This window comes from Nerophis lumbriciformis, linkage group LG05 (genome assembly GCF_033978685.3).
Source record: "Nerophis lumbriciformis linkage group LG05, RoL_Nlum_v2.1, whole genome shotgun sequence".
In the NCBI taxonomy this organism is placed as follows: Eukaryota; Metazoa; Chordata; class Actinopteri; order Syngnathiformes; family Syngnathidae; genus Nerophis; species Nerophis lumbriciformis.
In genome coordinates this window covers 42,982,018-43,005,325 of record NC_084552.2, presented here as the reverse complement: position 1 = coordinate 43,005,325, position 23,308 = coordinate 42,982,018, and the positions used below count along the sequence as shown (strand labels likewise).

Genomic DNA, 23,308 nt, shown 5'->3' with positions numbered 1-23,308 from the left:
ACTTTTTTACAACTGGAAGGTATGACCTGGCAGAGGTATGAGCTCTCTGAGTGCTTTTCCAGTTTTTCTATATTATTTTGGCTTAGCTGTAATAATAATAATAATATTTAGTACAGAAAATGATTATAATGTAAAAATGCGAATCAATATTATTGTAGCAGGAGTACCGTAGTAGTTTTAGTATTATATTATTATTATTTGCTTTTGAAACAGTGTAATTTTCAAATAAGTAGTACTGTGTTTGTATTTTTTGTTAGGTATGGTACAAAATGTTATGAGTTTGAATTGTATGAAGTTGGCAGGAGGTTTTGGTACCCTTATGTTGGGCATTAATCACAATATGTATGGTACCTAAAAGGGTGGAGCTAAAAGAACAGAATGATGATGATGGAACTGAGATTGTTCTGCTTATCATAATCTATGATGTTCTAATGATCTAAGATGTTCTTACAATGTATCTCAACCACTATAAGACACAATTGTTTTAATTAATTGTTGTGTGGGCTTCAGGATGGACGCTTGCGAAGCGGAGACCACATTCTAAGAATCGGTGACACCGACCTGTACGGCATGGGCAGCGAGCAGGTGGCACAGGTCCTGCGGCAGTGTGGAAACAGGGTGAAACTTGTCATTACCAGGGGACACGTGGATGTGGAAAATCCCTCCGTGTCCTCCTTCACACCGGAAGAGATCCAGCAGGAAGAGGAGCAGGAGAGACAGGAGGTGGACAAGGTTGGTCGTTGCCTTTGAAGCAAAATGATGCAAAATGTCATAATATGATATGTTATGATTAACTGCTTGTTTTAACAGGGTTATGAAGGGGGGGACGAAGGGGCTGGAGGATTTGACGTCAGCCTCACCAAGAACAACCAAGGCCTGGGGATCACGATTGCTGGTTATGTTGGGGATAAAAATTCAGGTTACACTACTATACTGTACATTACGCTATATGATGTTTAACTATACTATATTATGTTAAGACATTCTATGCTGTTATGATGTGATATGCTGTCCTATACTACGTTATGTTATTTTAAGTAATGCTGCGCTATATTATCTTGTTTTATGCTGGTATGTTATTATGTTAAGTTGTGTGTTTTTATTTAATGTAGGTAGGATTTAACAGATTGAACCCTTTGGAAATGCATATTTTAAATTATTTGTTTTTGTAGACCATGAATAAAAAAACTAATAAAATAAAAATAAATCTAAAAATATGTCTTAAAATTATTTGTAATTGTTCTTGACTCCTTAGAGCCGTCTGGTATTTTCGTCAAGAGCATCACAAAGGACAGCGCCGTGGATCAAGATGGACGTATTCATGTGGGAGACCAGATAGTGGCTGTAAGTATCTATGATTAATATTAATGATTATAATTGCTCGTATAATTTGCAACCGTATAAGCAGTGTGGGGATTTACATAATGATGATGAATTAACAGTTAATGGCTCATTCTTTTTGAATTGGAAAGTTTATATTATTGACATTAAGTACAAATTATTATCAATGTAACATTTACAGCAGTATTTACTTCAGATTTAATTATAGATTAGTTTTTATGTTGTTCTTTTTTGACAAAATGTGTTTTAATTTTAGTCATACTCTTGTCATCAAAATTTATTTAGTGTTAGTATGGTTTTAGTTTGCAAAATTTTACATTTTTGTCAAGTAAAATTACATAAAATTTAGTCCACTTGAATATAAATTTTAAAGGATATCACCAGTTTAAAGTTTCTTTGAAATTGATGCAAAGCATTTCAACCACAAAATTAAACAGCAATTATCCCACACTAATATTAGTGTTGTTTTATCTGAATTTAAAAAAAATAAAAACCATTTTTTTAGTTATTGAATAATATCTTGTTCAGTACTTACTTTACTTTTATTTATTGCCCCCTGCAGGTGGATGGCGTCAACATCCAGGGCTACACTAATCAACAAGCAGTGGAAGTCTTGCGTCACACGGGCCAGGCCGTCCACCTCAAGCTGATTCGCCGAGGCTTCCGGCCTGAGGAGATCCCCCCTGCCGTGGCCCCTGTCGTTACCGTCCTGCCCCCACTGGCTGCCGCCGCTCTGATGGAGCTGGAGGTGATAGAGAAGCAGAAGGAAGCAGAACAAGGTAAGCGAAGGGTATATTAGGTTTACCAACAGCAAAAATATCAGGTACACACAAAATATTATGTTGCTGATATTACTGCAATTACACTTGCAGATAAAATATCAAGGCTACATGAAGCCAAATTATTTGGTTCATTATGTATTAAGGTACTTATTTAACGTGAACATTTTTTACACCTGAGGCCAAAATATTACATGCATTTGCGGTGAAAATATTAGGTACACCAAAAAATATTGGGGACATATTTGGCCGAAATATTCGGTACACCAAAGGGTAAAATATTAGGTATGCCTAAGGTCAGAATATTAGGTCAACGTAAAGCCAAAACCTGTGCGTACACATTATTAGAGCCACCCAAGAGGCAAAATATTTATGGACACCTCTTTGACATTAGGTCCACCCAGGCCACATTTTTGGGGTACACCCAAATTAATACAGGTAGGTAACCCTGCAGACAAAATGTTGAGTTTGTTAATTACACAACTGAACATGTGCGAAAAAGGTGTCGTGAATAGAATAACTTATTTGATCCTACCCATTCTACATACCACAATATTAAACAAATAAACGTGTTCACTTCCTGTGTTCAATGTACACAACTCATATGCGCTAAGGACGTCAGGCCCACGAGCGAAACCCTTCAATGGAATGGAAAAAACGCACCCCAAACTCCGCAGGCAAACCAAACCCAACCATCTGCGAACTCCCAAATGCACATGTCCAAATGTCCCAGCACCCTCCTACACAACCCACCATCCTACAACAATGGGCCAACAAAACTCAATGTGATCCTTGACCATGTTTGGTCATGTATGATAACATAATGAACTAGAGTATTAGGTTCACTTGCGACCATATTATTAAGGATATCATAGGCTGAAATCTTATGTAGACTCATTTGGCCTAAATATTAGGTACATATTCGACCAATATCAGATACATTTCACCTAATTGTTAGGTTAGCCCTGCGATGAGATGGCGACTTGTCCAGGGTGTACCACGCCTCCTGCCCGAATACAGGTAGAATAGGCTCCAGCCGCCCCCGCGAGAGAGACAACCGGTAGAAAATGGATGGATGGATATTTGGTTAGCCTGAGGCCAAAGTACTATATGCATCATGGGCCCTAGTCTCCCATGTACTTAGGTGAAAAAAGCTGCGTAGTTGTGTGGATTATTGCTGTGCAGCACATTCTCCCCCTCCACTTAAGTCTGTCAGAGCGCACCTTCATCCAATGTGCACTTTTGGTGGAGAAAGTCTTAAATGTGAGAGTTCCTTGTCAAATCGGGCCTTCCGCATATTCTCCAATCGACTTTTTTTCTTACGCGCCTCTGAGGCTGCAATAAGTCCAGCGCTCGAAGAAGGTGAAAAATTATATTGCACTTGAAGTTTGAATGCAGTGTACACTACACATAGTTTTGATAAAAGAAACTTCCGGAAAACTATCAGATTTATTCTGATCGCTTCAATTGAAGCACCTGGAAACATGCATTGAGATGATGATAAAAGGACCACAATGCCACTCAGTATTGGGGGGGAAGGGAGGGTGGGGTGGAACTCATACCAGGCCGGGTACACCCTGGACAAGTCACCACCTCATCGCTGGGCCAACACAACAGACAGACAGACAAGCATTCACACTCACACACTAGGGCCAACTATCAAAAATCTAAATGCACATCGTTGTTTCGTGAGTGGGACCACAGCGGAAGGGGACCCCGTGTATATTGACCGTGTATGGACATCCTGGTACTTACGGACGTTCAATACTACCGGACCGTGGTCATTGAACCACGTAACTATTTAACAGAAAATACATGTACAATGTAGTGTCTATTGATTGATTCCATTGATATTGTTTTGACAGTTAACATCAAACTGTCACGCTCCCTCGCTCTTGCACATTCGCAAAAAAGCACACACAGACAGCTGTTTGGCCCCTCTGATGTGTCACGGTTTCACAAATATATGTACCAAACAGAACTTTTAACATCACAAATAACATCAGGGTGGTTATAATGACAAGTGAAACAAAGTTTCATCTTCTGCCTAATATTCACATCCAACCAGGAAGAATACACTGTTATGGGAGCATACGCACTACATCACCATGACGACACACGTATATGTGACAAGCCCTGCATGGATTGATAAAGCCTTTTCAAATTTAAAGTCTTATCTCTTTCATGGATTTCAATGACATTTACAAGCAGTAGTAAAACACCCATTCTTTTTACGCAACCTAGAAAAAAAGGCGTGACGGCAAAGTCCACGCTGTTAGTAATGAGCACGCCTTCTTTCCAGATTTACGCACTTTTGGTCAACGTGTTTACAGGCTGGTTGCAACAATACAAATAAGAGGGAAAAAAAAAAGATAAAACATTTAAAAAAAGATAAGGGGAACGTGCGTAACTTTACGTGTGGGGAAAAAAATTTAATTGCAAAACGGAGAATGGGGCCCTCTGTGAAAACATTGACACCTAGGGACGTTTCACAGGTATTTCTAAGATAACAAGTGTTGAGTTGTGTGTTTTGATTGGTATCGAACTCAGTACTTTTATAAGTACCGACGGAAGTCCAATTCACGTAAAATCACACGGTACCATTTTTCGGTACCTTTGTTGCACGTGACGTCATGTCGGGTTGCAGGCTTAGCACCATCTCAAGCACTTGGCGAGCAAACAGACAAATAATAAAAATGTTGCCATTTTCTAACAAAATGAGCATGCCTGATAGAAAGCCGATAAAAGTAAGGCGCTAGCTCGATGCTAATTTACAGTGGATATGCCATACACATCTTCTTTTTTCGTGTATCATCCTCAAACATCCAGATCTGTGTCGTTTAGCCTCACTCGAGAGGCCCTCAGTAGAAGGTGGTTTGTACAGGGGGCAGATGGTGATGATGCGGTCGGTGGTCTGCTCAGGTTCCCCGCGCTCGCATGCTAATGTGCAAGTGGTGTTGTTTGGCTTTTTGCTGATTTACATTTGTGATTTTTTGTAGCGATTTCAACAATTTGAAAATCAGAACTACAACTAAGATGCACGCTACAATCAAACAGTTGGTGTGTAATAACTACAAACCCCGTTTCCATATGAGTTGGGAAATTGTGTTAGATGTAAATATAAACGGAATACAATGATTTGCAAATCATTTTCAACCCATATTCAGTTGAATATGCTACAAAGACAACATATTTGATGTTCAAACTGATAAACATATTATTTTTTTTGCAAATAATCATTAACTTTAGAATTTGATGCCAGCAACACGTGACAAAAAAGTTGGGAAAGGTGGCAATAAATACTGATAAAGTTGAGGAATGCTCATCAAACACTTATTTAGAACATCCCACAAGTGTGCAAGCTAATTGGGAACATGTGGTTGCCATGATTGGGTATAAAAACAGCTTCACAAAAAATGCTCAGTCTTTCACAAGAAAGGATGGGGCGAGGTACACCTCTTTGTCCACAACTGCATGAGCAAATAGTCAAACAGTTTAAGAACAACGTTTCTCAAAGTGCAATTGCAAGAAATGTAGGTATTTCATCATCTACGGTCCATAATATCATCAAAAGGTTCAGAGAATCTGGAGAAAGCACTCCACGTAAGCGGCATGGCCGGAAACCAACATTGAATGACAGTGACCTTCGATCCCTCAGACGGCACTGTATCAAAAACCGACATAAATCTCTAAAGGATATCACCACATGGGCACAGGAACACTTCAGAAAACCAATGTCACTAAATACAGTTCGTCGCTAGATCTGTAAGTGCAAGTTAAAGCTGTACTATGCAAAGCGAAAGCCATTTATCAACAACATCCAGAAACGCCGCCGGCTTCTCTGGGCCCGAGATCATCTAAGATGGACTGATGCAAAGTGGAAAAGTGTTCTGTTGTCTGATGAGTCCACATTTCAAATTGTTTTTGTAAATATTCGACATCGTGTCATCCGGACGCAAAGTTCAAAAGCCAGCATCTGTGATGGTATGGGGGTACATTAGTGCCCAAGGCATGGGTAACTTACACATCTGTGAAAGCACCATTAATGCTGAAAGGTACATACAGGTTTTGAAATAACATATGCTGCCATCCAAGCGCCGTCTTTTTCATGGACGCCCCTGCTTATTTCAGCAAGACAATGCCAAGCTACATTCAGCACGTGTTACAACAGCGTGACTTCGTAAAAAAAGAGTGCGGGTACTTTCCTGGCCCGCCTGTAGTCCAGACCTGTCTCCCATTGAAAATGTGTGGCGCATTATGAAGCGTAAAATACGACAGCGAAGACCCCGGACTGTTGAACGACTGAAGCTCTACATAAAACAAGAATGGGAGAGAATTCCACTTTCAAAGCTTCAACAATTAGTTTCCTCAGTTCCCAATCGTTTATTGAGTGTTGTTCAAAGAAAAGGTGATGTAACACAGTGGTGAACATGCCCTTTCCCAACTACTTTGGCACGTGTTGCAGCCATGAAATTCTAAGTTAATTATTATTTGCAAAAAAAAATAAAGTTTATGAGTTTGAACATCAAATATCTTGTCTTTGTAGTGCATTCAATTGAATATGGGTTGAAAAGGATTTGCAAATCATTGTATGTAGGGGCGGCATGGCGTAGTGGGTAGAGCGGCCGTGCCAGAAACGTGAGGGTTGCAGGTTCGCTCCCCGCCTCTTACCATCCAAATCGCTGCTGTTGTGTCCTTGGACAGGACACTTCACTCTTGCCCCCGGTGCCGCTCACACCGGTGAATGAATGATGAATGATAGGTGGTGGTCGGAGGGGCCGTAGGCGCAAACTGGCAGCCACGCTTCAGTTAGTCTACCCCAGGGCAGCTGTGGCTACGAAAGTAGCTTACCACCACCAGGTGTGAATGAATAATGGGTTCTCACTTCTCTGTGAAGCGCTTTGAGTGTCTAGAAAAGCGCTATATAAATCTAATCCATTATTATTATTATTATTCCGTTTATATTTACATCTAACACAATTTCCCAACTCATATGGAAACGGGGTTTGTACAATACCATCAGTATAAACACTTTGTAAGTCTCAACAAAAGACAAAACTTGCACATTCAACTTGGGACGGCGTGGCTCAGTTTGGAGAGTGGTCGTGCCAGCAACCTGAGAGTTCCTGGTTCAATCCCCGACTTCTACCACCCTAGTCACGTCCGTTGTGTCCTTGAGCAAGACACTTCACCCTTGCTCCTGATGGGTCGTGGTTAGCGCCTTGCATGGCAGCTCCCGCCATCAGTGTGTGAATGTGTGTGTGAATGTGGAAATATTGTCAAAGCGCTTTGAGTACCTTGAAGGTAGAAAAGCGCTTTACAAGTATAATCCATTTACCATTTACCATAACTTGATGGCAAAGACTAGTTCCTGATTACGGCAACACACCAAGGACAAACTAGAAGGAATGCGTACTTTCTGTGATATCTTAGTTTATCAATTAAAAAAAAGAGAAAGTTATCTTCAGTTTTGTCGGCTTTATGTACAGACATTTATTATCACATGAAGGCCCACAGCGTACAGACAATTGATACCATTAAGTACTTGTATTGATTCCCAGGTACTGGGATATGGTACCGTATCGGTTTAAATGTGAAAGGTACCCATCCCTAGTTGCATATAAATGTATTCATGCTGGCATATATTCATTTTGTATCAAATTCATTACATTACTAATGTTGTAGGTTTCTTCCTGTTCTATATTTATCATCTCAAGCACAATTGGAATTAATATTAAAACTTAAACAATTTAAGACACCGTGCACATTCTAACAATTAACTACTTGCTAATAGCTAGTTTTGGTTTGCATTTTTGCTGCAGTTCAGTTGTGAGTCAGTATGCTATTCCTCTAATCTGTGTATGTGTGTGTGTGTGTGCGTGTGTGCGCGTGTCATTGTTCTTTTGTGCATTTGCTCAGATGAAAAAGAGACAAAGAGCAAAGAAACTGCTGCTGTAGATCAACTGACAGAGGACAAACAAGGTAGGGAGGATTACGAGTGGGGAAGGGGAGAGTGCCAGATAACGGCTGCTTCCTAGCGACAAACACAGTAGTATTGTCTTGTAGATTTTTACTCTTTACTTGATAAAGGGACAACGCTGACGCCCTATGAGGAGGAGGAACTGGTAAAGAAGTGGCAGGAGATTCTGGGGGCTAACAATGAAGTTGTCGTAAGTCAAAGCACAGACTAAAGCATCTAAAAAAAAGATATTAATGCATATTAGTGTATGAATTTGTAATCAATAGGTGGCTCAGGTGGAGAAGTTTAACGAGAGCAGCGGCCTGGGCATCAGCCTGGAAGCCAGCGGTGGCCATCACTACATCCGCTCCGTGCTGCCCGAGGGCCCCGTTGGCCGCTGTGGTACGCTGTTCAGTGGGGATGAACTAGTTGAGGTAAACAACCAACAAAAACCAGAGTGTTACATGTGGAATCCACTGATGTACTTCTGGACTTAGGTGAACGGTATAGCCCTAATTGGTGAGACTCACAAGGAGGTGGTCCGGATCTTGAAGGAGCTTCCCCTTTGTGTGTACATGACCTGCTGCAGACCCGCCCCCCACCAACAGGACAACGCTTCCAAAGAAGAAGAGTCTGAAGCGTTATCTGCCAGATCCAAATTAAAGGTATTTTGTTCCCCATGATCACTGATCCTGCCCACCACACCGTTTCTCAGATATTCAACCATTTGTGGCAGCCCACCCCAAATAAACCTGGACCACCTCAAATAGATTTGTCGCTACCTGTTCTCCCTCACTCACAATGGGATTCTCTGCAAATGTAGCTGTTGTCATAACTTTGTACACTGGGTGACAGTATGTATTCTAACTAGCAACAAATCTAGTCTAATCTTTCTCTTGCCTAATTGTAGACTGACATGAAGGCAGGTATGCTCTTCTCAACGAGCAACGGGGTCCTGCTGTGTGACCCTTCATCATCGTCCATTTACTATTACATGCGTCATCTCCAAATAAGCAAATTAGATGCTGACATGTAGCACCTCTTTGATTAACAGGTTTATTTAATTTTAATTGCATTAACTAAGAATGCCATTAAATACCTGAATACAAATTCCATTAACTAGTTTTTAAAAATGTCATGAAATATATAAATTGGATCATGATACAACTATATTGGTCATATGAAGTTTGTACGTGCCAAAAATAAAAAATAAAAGTAATTTTGCATTAATTAAAATGTGAGATAATAAAATTGTCCATTCACTTGTTTTATATATATATATATATATATATATATATATATATATATATATAATCTATGTTGTCTGTACATCATTACCTTTTTAAAATTATTGAATTACTTTTAGTTACCGTATTTTTCGGACTATAAGTTGCAATTTTTTTCATAGTTTGACCAGGGGTGCGACTTATTCTCAGGAGCGACTTATGTGTGAAATTATTAACACATTACCGTAATATATCAAATAATATTATTTAGCTCATTCACATAAGAGACTAGATGTATAAGATTTCATGGGATTTAGCGATTAGGAGTGACAGATTGTTTGGTAAACGTATAGCATGTTCTATATGTTATAGTTATTTGAATGATTCTTACCATAATATGTTACGTTAACATACCAGGCACGTTCTCAGTTGGTTATTTATGCCTCATATAACGTACACTTATTCAGCCTGTTGTTCACTATTCTTTATTTATTTTAAATTGCCTTTCAAATGTCTATTCTTGGTATTGGGTTTTATCAAATAAATTTCCCCCCAAAAATGCGACTTATACTCCAGTGCGACTTATTATATGGTTTTTTTCCTTCTTTATTATGCATTTTCGGCAGGTGCGACTTCTACTCCGAAAAATACGTGCTTATTATTTGATGGCATTTTTGATTTTTGATTTTTTCCTTTTTTTATTTAATGGTATTTATAATTATTTATACCTCAGATTAAAGTTAATAAATATAAAATAATCTCAGTATAATTAATTAAAATTGCATTACACAATTTGATATACGGTAATTACATTTGTAATAGTCTTCGTCTTTTCATTTCATTTTCATTTCATTTTCATTTCATTTTCATTTCATTTTCATTTATTCATTTATTTCAGGCAATGACATAAAAAAAGTACAAAGGTGACAACACTTAATAATATAAATTAATATAGTGCAAAAGGTAATGTATAGTATGTAATGCATGATTGTCCAGTTTTGCCTGAAAGGGAGTGGGAAGAAGATCATTTATTTAATCCCACTCCCAGTTCTCCATTCAGTGATTATTCCCATGAGTTTCACTGTTACTTTGTTTAAGGATTATAATACAAATGTATCATAGTAGCATTACCACAGGTAACAATAATTATTACACTGTAACAATAATTTGTATCAACAATGTAGAAAGAATGAATACACCAACAATGGTAATAGACAAAATACCAACAATGGTTATGGACAACATAGCAAAAATGGTAATAGACAACATAGCAATAATGGTAAGGAAATATTGAGCACATGTTAACACTTTGAGACAGAGTATAACAGCAGGTCAAATTAAAGACCCTCATCTCTGTATTTGAACCAGACCCGATGTTTGTATAATAGTTTAAATCCATTAATAGTTTGGCATTGCTTGTGTTGTAAATCCACTTTGTTCCACAAAAACGTTAACAAGTGGTTTGAGCTCTCGGCAATGAGAAATATCCAAAGCCTCTCAAGTTATGAGCCTGCACTCGTTTTATAAAAAAACGTTGTAGATTAGGCGGCAATAATTTTTTTAAAGCTTTATATAAGATTATTAATGTATTATATTTAACAAGGTCATCAAATTTGAGCAACATTGATTGCATAAACAGATTATGAGTATGTTCTAAATAACCAACGTTGTGAATGATCCGCACTGCTCTTTTCTGTAATATGATCAGAGGATAAATTGTGTTGTGGTAAGTAATTCCTCATACATCAACACAGTATGTAAGGTATGGGAGTACCAAGATGCAGTATAGAGTATGGAGTGCATTTTCATTGAGGTATAGTTTTGCTTTGTTTATAATTGAGAGGCTTTTGGAGATTTTTGTTTTAATGTGTCTGACATGAGGTTTCCATGATAGTTTACTATCAATTATTACTCCCAAAAATGTATTCTCATTTACGATTTCAATTTGGGTACCATCAATACTTATTTTCTGTTCAGACGTTATGTTGCGATTTCCAAACATCACTATCTTAGTTTTATTTATATTCAAGGTAATTTATTTGTGTCCATCCATTTTTTTACTATTTAGTTCTGTGTTTACTGTATTTATGAGCTCATTATAGTCATCACTACTGTGGAATATATTTGTGTCGTCTGCAAATAGTATACATTTCAGTACTTTGGATGTATTAAACATATCATTGATATATACATTAAACAGTTTGGGCCCCAACACGGACCCTTGGGGGGCACCACAAGCAATGCCAAGAGTATCAGATAAAAATGTACCCATTTTTACAAACTGTACCCTCCCTGTTAAATAACTTTTTAACCAGTCTCCAGCCAGCCCCCTAATTCCATATCTTTCCATTTTATCTAGTAGAATTGAATGATTAATGGTATCAAAGGCTTTCTTTAGATCAATAAAGATACCAACTGTATATATTTTATGCTCCAGTGCATTAGTAATTTCTTCAATAGCTTCAGTTATCGCCATTGAGGTTGTTCGTTTGGACCTAAAGCCATACTGACCGTCATTAATTATATGATGCTTCTCAAGAAAAGATTCAAGTCGAGAGTTAAATAGTTTCTCTAAGATTTTTGAGAACTGAGGCAAAAGAGAGATTGGTCTGTAATTGGTGAAAGCGTGTTTGCTGTCACTTTTGAAGAGCGGAGTTACCTTAGCGAATTTCATTTGACATGGAAAGCAGCCAGTCTGGAATGATAGGTTACATATATAAGTTAAGGGTTTTACAATATTCAGTATAACCTTTTGAACCAATATCATGTTGATGTCATGGCAGTCAGTGGAGCGCTTACTTTTACACTTCCGCACAATGTTTGTCACTTCCTGCTCATTTGTAGCTGAGAGGAAGAATGACAAAGAATTCTGTTCAATAGTTGATTTTGTAACTCCATTGTCTTGGATATCAACAGTCAACTTAGGACCAACATTTACAAAAAAACGATTTAACTTATTCACTACAATACTTACCGTATATTATAATCTTCACCGTTTTCATTAATAAAGTAGTCAGGATATGTCAACTTTGAATATCCTTGTTTGATTAGACTATTCAAAACATCCCAAGTTTCTTTTATATTGTTTTTGTTTTCATATAGTTTTTTTTGATAATACCAAAGGGAATAAGCGGTAGAAAATGGATGGATGGATGGATAACCGTTTGCTTCTTCTTATAATATCAGTTAATTTATTTTTGTACTTCTTGTATCGTTGTTTGATTTATTTTGTTTCTATTTTGATGAACAGTTTGTAGAGATTGTTTTTCTTTTTACAGGCATTAATCATCCCTTTTGTGATCAAGGGCTATTTTTATTTTTTCCTTTTATAAAGTATTATTTCACAGGGCAATGTTTATTATTTACTCAGTGGCCTAGTGGTTAGAGTGTCCGCCCTGAGATCGGTAGGTTGTGAGTTCAAACCCCGGCCGAGTCATACCAAAGACTATAAAAATGGGACCCATTACCTCCCTGCTTGGCACTCAGCATCAAGGGTTGGAATTGGGGGTTAAATCACCAAAATGATTCCCGGGCGCGGCCACCGCTGCTGCCCACTGCTCCCCACTGCTCCCCTCACCTCCCAGGGGGTGATCAAGGGTGATGGGTCAAATGCAGAGAATAATCTCGCCACACCTAGTGTGTGTGTGACAATCATTGGTACTTTAACTTTAACTTTAACTTTATGCAGCAAAGTAAAGATGTCTAAAAAATTACAATAAACACTGTTCACATTTGGTTCTCTGTAAACTAAAGTCCAATCCTGAACTGCTAAACTATTGTTTCGGACACAGATTGTTTCCTCAGTTGTTATTCGTTTACAGATTTTTGCCATAGTGTCTTTGGTTTTCTTGAGATGACAGTCATACAAAGTAAAAACAGGTAAATGGTCAGTGATTTTCAAAAAGTACTATGAATACATGTATCTATATTAATAATCAGAATCAATAAATTTACATTTTATAATAAGTCATATTTTAACTATCCTTTTATTTGGCTTTGTCTTTTTGTGTATTTTTGTTTTAAAAATAATTTTGATGATGTGATTTTGAGAGAAAAATTACCTTTTTAAATAAACGTCTAGATGAGGTTCTTCATAGTATAAAGATTCTGTCTACAGTATACTGTACAAACTGTCAACAAGTACATTAGGTCATCCTGAGCTGTTGGCTGCTTTATTGGCCCTCCAGGCTGCTGAACAAGATAGAAGAAGTCTTCACAAAGAAGAATTCCGGTTAGACCTCAGCAACATTAGCCTGGAATATGACGCCTCAAATAGGCAGCGAGTGGTTTTTTATGTCTTCCAAAGGCTTGAGCATCTCAAATAGGCATTTTGCATCTCTTTGCAGAAACCAATTGACTTAATCAGCGTGCCGCCGTTCGAGGTCAATACGACATTGACGACAGAAGAAGCGACAGCAAACAATACAACCCCCAAGGCTATAGTATCCCCGCTGGCCATGTGGGAGCTGGAGATCCAGAATATCGAGTTGGAAAAGGGAGCCGGGGGACTGGGATTCAGCATTCTGGACTACCAGGTGGGATTATACTTTGGATTATGTCAAGCAGGGCAGGTTGTTGCTATGGCAATGTGGGCGACCGCCCTGGGCGCAATCTGTGTGAGGGCGCACGCACGCAAAAAAATAAAAGGGGGGACATAGTGGCGCCCCTGAGGAATGGTTCTAGCCTCTGATCCAAGTGAAATCTTAGTGCAAATTTGGAATTGTCCAGAAAAATATTATATTTTATTTTTGGTGAAACATTTCAAATTACTGGTATGTCCAGATTGCGAGTTAAGTAAGCAGAACCCGCAGTGGTTTTCTTCTTTTTACTTAACTGCAAAATAAAAATGTTAAAAAGTGAACTCAAAGACCACCATTACCGTTATACCTTTACCATTTTATTTATTTATTCTTTTTTTACTCGTAACAGTGGTTAACTTATTTTTACACTTGAATGTTTGCCATGAATGGTAAAATGTTCAGAAAAAAATACATGCTGTAAGTAAAGGAAAGTCTGACTTTGGAACGGATTACCATTTTATTGTTTTTTGGCAGGTTTTTTTGGCTTATTATTATCATACATAATATATTTTTATTTAGGAACAAATGGCAAAGTACTCTTATATTACGTAATATTTCTGTTCATGTTTAATGCTGCGCCATACAGGAGAAGGAGATAGAAAGAAGAAAAAAATATATACAGACATACATTAACAATTTCCCACTCTGTCTTCTTCTTTTTTTTTTTTTTTCCTATCCTCTTCTTCTGCGCAGCATTAAACATTAACAATATCCATACATTTAATAAAGTCAAATACAAATCTGGCAACAAGAGAAGTATCCCACACTTCTCTCTTCTAAAATAAATCTGTACAGCAAATATGGGTATCTACATCAACAATATGATTTGCGTAAGCGGCTGGACAGGACAGATTGAAAAAAAAAAAAACTTTTTTTTTTTTTTTACTTGGGTCGTTCTGCGGGCCAGATTGTGGACACTGGTGGGCCGAAGTTTTGGGACCCCTGCTCTATACAAATGTGAACTATTATTATTATAATTTACTATTACAGGACCCATTGGATCCAGCAAAGACTGTCATTGTGATCCGCTCGCTAGTTCCCGACGGCGTGGCCGAGCAGGATGGTCGCCTATTGCCGGGCGACCGCCTAATGTATGTGGATGACACTGACCTGGAAGACGCCAGCCTGGAGGATGCTGTCCAGGCTCTGAAGGGGGCCAAGATGGGCATGGTGCAGATTGGGGTGTCCAAGCCTTTGCCCGTACGTAATTTAAATATACTGTATATGAGTGGCTGTGTTTGACGGGCATTTGTGTGTGGTGGGGTTGGTAGAGGTGTTCTAGTTTTGAGGTTTACTCTTACATGGGTTTGAATTTTTCATGATTGTCTTCACGGTTCAGAGTACATTTTCCAAGAGCGCACCATGTTCATGGCTGCAGGAGGTGGGTTCGTACGCCCTGAACACTCCGTTTATTTCCCATCTTTTATTGAGTCTGGATTACAAGCCTTCGTCGAAGGTAGAAAAACACTCTTCCAAGGGGCCATTACATACTGTACAATGGTCTATACCAAAACATTCTAAATTACAAATAGATATACCGTTACACCCCACAAGCACTACGTTTTTTTCTTTGTGGAGAACAATGAAATATGAAATGTCTCCACTTTTCCTCAGGGGATAAGTGGGAATTCCTACTCACCAAAGCTAGTAACGCCATTTGACCTACGAGATTCAGATGACGAAGGGGAGCTGACCGGCATCGTCCTTTTCCGAGCAGAGCCGGCATTGGTTAGTTAGCTTTTGGAGCAACTCTGAATAATCACATAGGGGACAAAAACCAAAACAAACTTAAACATTTTTTATTTTGCAAATCCTCAACGTTTCTGCTTTTGGTTAAACACACCTCTTTTTGTTAAATAGGTCGACACCGGTGAAGTGGACGACGAGCTGCTGGAGCGCACTTTCTACGCTAAAGAAGATACCTTTCAGGCATCCATGATCGCTTTTCATGGAAGTAGTGGCGACCTGGATTACCTGAACTCATCAACGCCCAAGGTAAACTGACAAAACATTAGGTACACCTGCCGAAATCATAAAGAAGTAAAACTATTACAATTACATTACAATTTATTTTGATGATGTTAAACAAATGTACAGCACAAAAACAACCACACTTGCCTTAAAGTAATTGCAGCTTGCTCAAAATGACATTTTAAAAAAGTCTGATGTTCAGGCTACCACTCACACAGTTTTTTTCTGAATTAAACAGTCACTTGATTAAATTACAGTGTTTAATTTCCCTATATTCAAACACAGTGTTACTGTTCAAACTGTTTAATGTTACTGTGGCCAAAAATATTAAATATATTTGTTGAACAAAACCGCTACCTTGTTTTTAATTTATACTCAGGCCTACTACGCTACTGTATTTTAATGTTGTTCATTATGGTGGTACTTGGAGAGCCAAGTTTTTTCCAAGGTGGTACTTGTTGTAAAAAGTTTGAGAACCATTGATAAAAAGTAACAGTTAATGTAAAACATTAATTTTCTCAACTTTTCAAGATGATTACTGTCAAATGCTTACAATTTTGGAGTAAATAGATCCTCCATGTGACAGGAGCCCTCTGCTGTTTTTAAGAACAAATTGACAAAAAACAATAATCCTCAATATCAGGGGTTTCTAACCTGTTTGACCTCAGGGCCCAACTTTTCCACTACAGAGGTGGCAGGTGGGCCCACTCAAATATTAACATTGAATTAGTAATTTTACTATTTATTTTATTCGTATTCAAAAATTATATCGAACATACTTACAGTTTAACACCTTGTCAAATGATATGAAAGCCTGTGTTAATCACAAAGTTAATTATTTATTTAACACATAAACCTTAGGTTTTGGTTAGGCTAATTAGAAAAATAAGTACCAATCAAATATACTGCATAACAGGCACTCGTAAATAACTGACACAAATTAATTTACATAATATTATGTTGTGCTAAAATAAAATGAATAATACAAGTAATAATAAAAATGCTTCTTAACTAAACCGTCAATAAAATAAAAGTGCAAATTAAAATACAGCTTGACCACTTTAGTCGTAATTTTTGCATTTAGGATAAATTCTCTGACTTAAAGGGGAATTACACTTTTTTGTAGTTTTGGCTATTGTTCACAATCATTATGAGAGACAAGAAAAAAATATTTTTTTTGTTTTTGCTTTCTAACATATAAAAACGTCTAGGTACTAGGTAGCTAGCAATGCAGCAAATGGGAGCAATCAATTCTACCTCTAAATAAATTAATTTGAACATATTACATATTGTTATGGACATGTCCGTTACTACACACCTACTCAGTGGCCTAGTGGTTAGAGTGTCCGCCCTGAGATCGGTAGGTTGTGAGTTCAAACCCCGGCCGAGTCATACCAAAGACTATAAAAATGGGACCCATTACCTCCCTGCTTGGCACTCAGCATCAAGGGTTGGAATTGGGGGTTAAATCACCAAAATGATTCCCGGGCGCGGCCACCGCTGCTGCCCACTGCTCCCCTCACCTCCCAGGGGGTGATCAAGGGTGATGGGTCAAATGCAGAGAATAATCTCGCCACACCTAGTGTGTGTGTGACAATCATTGGTACTTTAACTTTAACTTTTAACTTTACATTATATATGCTGTAAACTTGCAGTGTGTATACAAAACATTGAGAGAGGGTTTTGAAAGCTACAACGGACGCATCTTCCAAACATTTTTTTATCATCTTTAAAATCCCAATGAAACAAAAACATGTGTGTTCTTGTCTCTCATAATGATTGTGAACGATAGGCAAAATTCCAAAAAAAGTGCAGTTCCCCTTTAACCTCCAGACTTTTTGTTTGATATTGTCATTACTGCCACAAGTGGTGGAAAAGTGTATTACAACTGAATACTGCTGCGGCCGTTTGGATCACCGCTATGAAACAGATCTTTTTTGACGGCCCTCTAGGGGGCGCTTGTGGCCCAACAATGGGCTCTACGGTTAAGAAATACTTTATATGGCATGCATGCTCTGCTGTTTTTAAGACTCTGCTACAAAAATACCAGTCAAAAATCCTTGATTTGACAAAGGAGAAAATGCTAGTCTAAGATCCTCTACATTACAGGAGTGTGTTGCTGTTTTAAGAGACTGACTACACCATTGTTAGTCATACATTAATTAAGAAGCAAGAGTGTGCTACTATTTTTAAAGGACCCACTGGTCAGAGATAGGTTGTATAACAAAAGGACTTTCCTGCTCAAAGGTCTTGTATATAACAGGGTCCCTTAACTACTTTTAGAAATCTGTTGTAATAACATTAGTGAAAGATCCTACATGAGAGGAGTCCTTCACTGCTTTTAGGAATCTTCTTCAAAAGGTTCCCAAGTTTGAACAATTCTATTTTTTATGTTATTCATAACCCAGACTTGGGTTATGGATGGGCCAGTGGGGTAGCCCTGGTATTAAGTCACAATATCATCAACATCTATTGCTGAATTTCCCCCAGAGTCAGTAAAGTACTTTCTATTCTATTCATATGCTTAATTTCCCTTTGTGTAGTTGACGGCCTCAAATCACCTCAACCATGAACCATTGTCCCTGATCGACATGACCACCAGACTAGGTGGAGTTGATAACTACCTTTCAGCCACAGAGGAAACTCCAGATCCTTTGCACTGCTATAGCCCGTTTAGCGACTTGGAGAACAGACCCGCTGAAGTCCAGTCGGAAGAGATGGTTCTGTCCACCGACACACAGATGTTGATGGAGGTAAATGTTTGTTCTTTTTTAGGCAGCAAATTAGTTCAGTTGCTCTTCTCGTTGCAGCCAAGTGCTGTACTCTTGTTTTGACTCAGTTGATACAATCAATGCAATTAATTAACATTCATTGTGTTGATGAATTAGGAGGATGAGGAGTTGGAAACAAGAGGACGTGCAGACAATGATGCAGAGGAAGCGCTGATGTCAGGAAGCAGTTTTGAAAGGACCATCACGGTTGTCAAGGGCAACTCTAGTCTAGGTTTGTGTTCGAGTTAGGGCTGGGCGATTATATGAACATGATCGATGATCGCAATTAATTTCTGTTCGATCATGATGATCAGCTGTTGGTATATTTCCTCGATAAAACATGGTGGAGATGTCTGTTAGAAGATACCGCAGGAGTAAACAGTAGGGAAACAAGGACGCTCGGTGTAATCCTGCAAGGAACAATCCACCTTTATTGACTGTGATCCTGTGTGTGTCTGTGAATGTGTGCGTGTTTGTGTACGTGTCGTGTTTGTGTGAACGGGTTTTTGTACGTGTGTGAGCGACCTGTTCCGTTCCACTATCGCGAAAGTCAGGCTTGTCACAACATAATGAAGGTTCAATCAGCGTTGTGCCGCTTTCCCCATTTACAGCTGGAAGAGTAGCCCAAAAGAACAAAATAAATAAATATGGCTAACACTAATATAGAAGTTGAAACATAACATTGGGAAGGAGCAGCAACTTCAATGATAGACTTCAGTCTCCCTGACTGCTTGAACTCATGTTGTGGTGCATAGTAACTCTGCCCAGAATGCGGACTCGCAGGCACGCAGAGAAAGTCTTTGTGACTGAACTACTGTGTTGTCTCCGACCGGGAGAATAAACACAGGGAAAAAAAGAAATGTTTACATCTAAATATTTTTGAATTTGACTTTTTGTGGCGACTTGTCCAGGGTGTACCCCGCCTTCCACCCGAATGCAGCTGAGATAGGCTCCAGTACCGCGACCCAGAAAGGGACAAGCAGTAGTAAATGGATGGATCGTATATGTGTTTACTTTGATTCAACTCCTTTGATATATTATGTGCTAAAAAACTCTGCAGACAGACACTTTGTGTTCAAATAATTTTTGAGTTTGCGGATGAAAACACTTTGTTTCTGAAATAATCATTAAGCATGTTTTATTAGTTGGTACACATAATTTTAAAGTACCTCAATTCAAAGTGCACTTTAATGTATTTTCATTATTTATATGATACAGAATTTGAGATTTAAAAAACGGCAAAATCTTGGTCACTACTTGCCGTTTGCCAAAGCACTGGTGAGAAGCACTGATTTATACAAGTAATTAAATAATACAAATAATAATTTACCATTTGAAAGTGTTGTTTAGTAAATGCTAACTTCAAATAAAAGTGTTGTAGTATTAAGTACACCAAAAAAATTGTTCTCCCCCAAAACGTACTGTGAAAGAATCGAAACCGTGGCCCTAAAACCAAAGTACGGACCGTAGCGTGGGTTACCTGTAAGCTTACACATCTAGTAAACACAATCATAGATCTAAACAAAATTACATTTGTCAGCTGTTTTCATATATTATCAAGATTAAACATGGCGGAAATGTCTGTTACAAGATACTGCAGTAGTAAACAGTGGGGATGCAACAGTACTCTGTAAAAACTTGCATGGGAGAATTTGACTTTAATGAAAAATAAAAAATCCCGATATCAAATGATGGGAATAAAATAATCGTGATCAAATCTTTTGCCATATTGCTCAGCCCCAGTTCAAGTCTTCTCATTTAATTCAATTTAGATTTTACACAAAAATTTTTTTACAGCAATTCAATCCCAAAAAATAAACTAGTCCCACCCAGTCTGCCTCTGTCCAATCGGCTGGGGTTGAGTTTACACTGTAACAGTGTATAACACACATCATTGTAAAAAATGTATTGTAAGAGCAATGGGCCTCCCCTTTCATTTATGCCTTACCCCAAAAAGACGCCCGGTACATAAGAAACGTAACTAGCCACTTTATGAGGAAATATGAATATGTCTATATTTTTTTGTCATTATTAAATTGGAATTATAAAATGTTTTAGTTAATTATTTTGTATTATTTATCATTTGTGACAAGTAATAAATGTAATATTATCATTATTCCATCTATCTATTTTCTATCGCTTGTCCCTTTTGGGATCACAGAGGGTGCTGGATCCTATGTCAGCTGCATTCGGGCGGAAGGCGGGGTACACCCTGGACAAGTCGCCACCTCATTGCAGGACCTATTATCATAATTATTTGATTAATATTATATATTAAGCATTCATGCCTGTGTAATGGACACTTAAAATAATAACAATAATAGGAAATGGATGCAGGGATGATAATACATTTAATTTTGTAACCTTTTTCAAATGTATTTTACATTAATATTTATGATTGTTGCTGGTATTAATATAACTAATTGTTACATTTTTATACTAAATAAAATATTAATTGTACTGTATTTGATTATTGTACATTATTATTAAAAATTATTATAAAATCGAATAAAATGAATACATTTGAATGTAATAAAATAATATTGTTATTGTATTGTTTATTTCAAAAATACTAATACAAAGACAGTCTAACACAGATACAAACAGACGGAGTAGCCATTGACATGGTGAATAAAAACACATTTCTTGGTGTTAAAATAAATGACAAAACGAGCTGGAAATGTCTTCTTAAGTACATAAGGTGAAAGAGATGTCAATAAATATTTCAATAATGAATCAAGCAAAATACATTCTAGACCATAACTCTCAATGTCCTCTAGTGCTCTCTAGTGTTACCATATCTGACGTATTGTGTAGACATGTGAGGAAATAACTACCAAAGGACGCTTAACAAATGGATTAGTAATCGTTTTGCAACAGAGAAGGGGTAAGCTCTGTTTCTTCCTACTCGTTTTCGGACATGTTTAATTGTAAAACTATAAATATGTAATGTACCACCAAGTAACCTTATGAGCATGTACAAAATAAAATCAAACAATGACTAATATATTTCACTTCTTTAATAAATGAATGTGTTTATTATATATGATCCACCTTGATAGGGATGACGGTGAGCGCCATGAAGGATGGCCTGGGGATGCTGATCCGCAGCATCATTCACGGCGGCTCCATCAGCCGGGATGGGCGCCTCGGAGTGGGCGACCTAATTCTGGCCATCAACGGGGAGCCCACAGCCAACATGACCAATGCCCAGGCCCGTGCCATGCTTCGCCGGCACTCTCTCATCGGGCCAGACCTAGAGTAAGAGATCAATGTTTGCACCTGTTATAATTAAACCTTTGCATAAACTGTAATAATGACTAACAGTGGGATTCAATTATATGATGAGTGGGTTTTGCTTGCTTAACTAAACAAGGCAGTGTTGTTAATTAAGCTCTGGTGCATACATAAACAATCCTTCACGTTCTAGATCCACACCCAAGGATGATCTGTCCCCGTTTTATGTGTGAGTATGACTAACCGACCTGATCTATCTAAATTCTAAATTAGGGTAAGACTTGAATACCATACTAATTTTTATTTCAACGGTATCTTCCATCTTTTCTTTCTAAACCTCTGAATGAACTGCCGCCGCTGCATGTCTTTCTGAATAAAAGTGGTACCTCAATTTAGGAGTATTTGGAGATACACACTGTCTCTTGGCTTAAAGTTGCCAGCATACATTTGAGCAACAAGCATCCCTGCTGCTGGAAGTAATCGTTTACAGCTTGCCTTCCAACCACCGGAACTGAGAACATGAGTGAAAAGGAGAGACAAAACGTGGGCAACACCCACCGTATTGGAAAAACAAACAATTAAAAACCTGCTGTGTCGTGAACTCTACAAAACAATCCGAACTCAGCACTCTGTCAGCACCACTCCTAAGCAGAATTTAGCCTCCACACCAAAGCAACATCCAAACAGGGGACATTTAGCCATGAAAATTTGGAGAAGCTGCCGAATGGTCTGCACGATGTGTTTCAGTTCGTTCTTTTCTCCTGACTAAAAACTGGACACTCGAGTATTAGCCTTGCTCACTGGGTCTGATGCAGACACAGTACATGTCTGTTGCTGCCAACTCTGACCTCTCCGGTCCATCACTCAAAGACATCCATGTGCAACCTCAACAACAATAACAATTCCTGTTGTTAAACGACTGAAAAGTAGGCCGAAGATGACACTTGATTATTCCGGTCCCCAAGGTAAACGCTATGCAATATTTTTACATTATTTCTAGTGCTGTCAAAAGATTATTTTTTGGAAATCAGATTAATTACACTTTTGAATTTGGATTGATCATCATTAATGGCAGGTTATTACCAGCTTGCATAATTTACTAAAAAAGAGCCCAAAATTTGGACACAAATGCAATTTTATTGTCAGAATGTTACACTGGCACATTTTTTTAATGTGTTACTTGAATGCACATAATTTATTTGCTCGAAACTTACTAAAAGTGTCATGTAAAGTCCAGTCTGGGTGCATTTTGAAGTGAAATTTAACACCAAGCACATCAGTCGGACTCTCCTCACTCATCTTTTTGTTGCGTTACATATACATTAACCTGATTTACTGATCTTATAACAACACATGTCGCCTTTCAAGTGACCAACCACGGTTAAGGTAAAGGAGCATGAACAGTAAAAACAAATTGCGGGATTAATTTGCATGTATACAGTAC

The 23,308-nt window shown here is 38.1% G+C and overlaps 1 protein-coding gene across 1 annotated transcript in view; it reads left to right on the top strand.

Annotated features, from left to right (window-relative positions):
- Window positions 1-23,308, top strand: part of LOC133605863 (multiple PDZ domain protein) — a 66,595-nt gene that overhangs the window by 16,717 nt on the left and 26,570 nt on the right. The window contains exons 8-23 of the mRNA XM_061959185.1: window positions 511-732; window positions 811-919; window positions 1,256-1,344; window positions 1,904-2,120; window positions 8,040-8,102; window positions 8,187-8,290; window positions 8,367-8,513; window positions 8,577-8,744; window positions 13,652-13,840; window positions 14,876-15,085; window positions 15,500-15,613; window positions 15,746-15,880; window positions 18,400-18,609; window positions 18,745-18,859; window positions 21,690-21,888; window positions 22,058-22,093. Of these exons, the coding sequence (XP_061815169.1) occupies window positions 511-732; window positions 811-919; window positions 1,256-1,344; window positions 1,904-2,120; window positions 8,040-8,102; window positions 8,187-8,290; window positions 8,367-8,513; window positions 8,577-8,744; window positions 13,652-13,840; window positions 14,876-15,085; window positions 15,500-15,613; window positions 15,746-15,880; window positions 18,400-18,609; window positions 18,745-18,859; window positions 21,690-21,888; window positions 22,058-22,093 (2,327 nt within the window). The remainder of the gene's footprint in view (window positions 1-510; window positions 733-810; window positions 920-1,255; window positions 1,345-1,903; window positions 2,121-8,039; window positions 8,103-8,186; window positions 8,291-8,366; window positions 8,514-8,576; window positions 8,745-13,651; window positions 13,841-14,875; window positions 15,086-15,499; window positions 15,614-15,745; window positions 15,881-18,399; window positions 18,610-18,744; window positions 18,860-21,689; window positions 21,889-22,057; window positions 22,094-23,308) is intronic.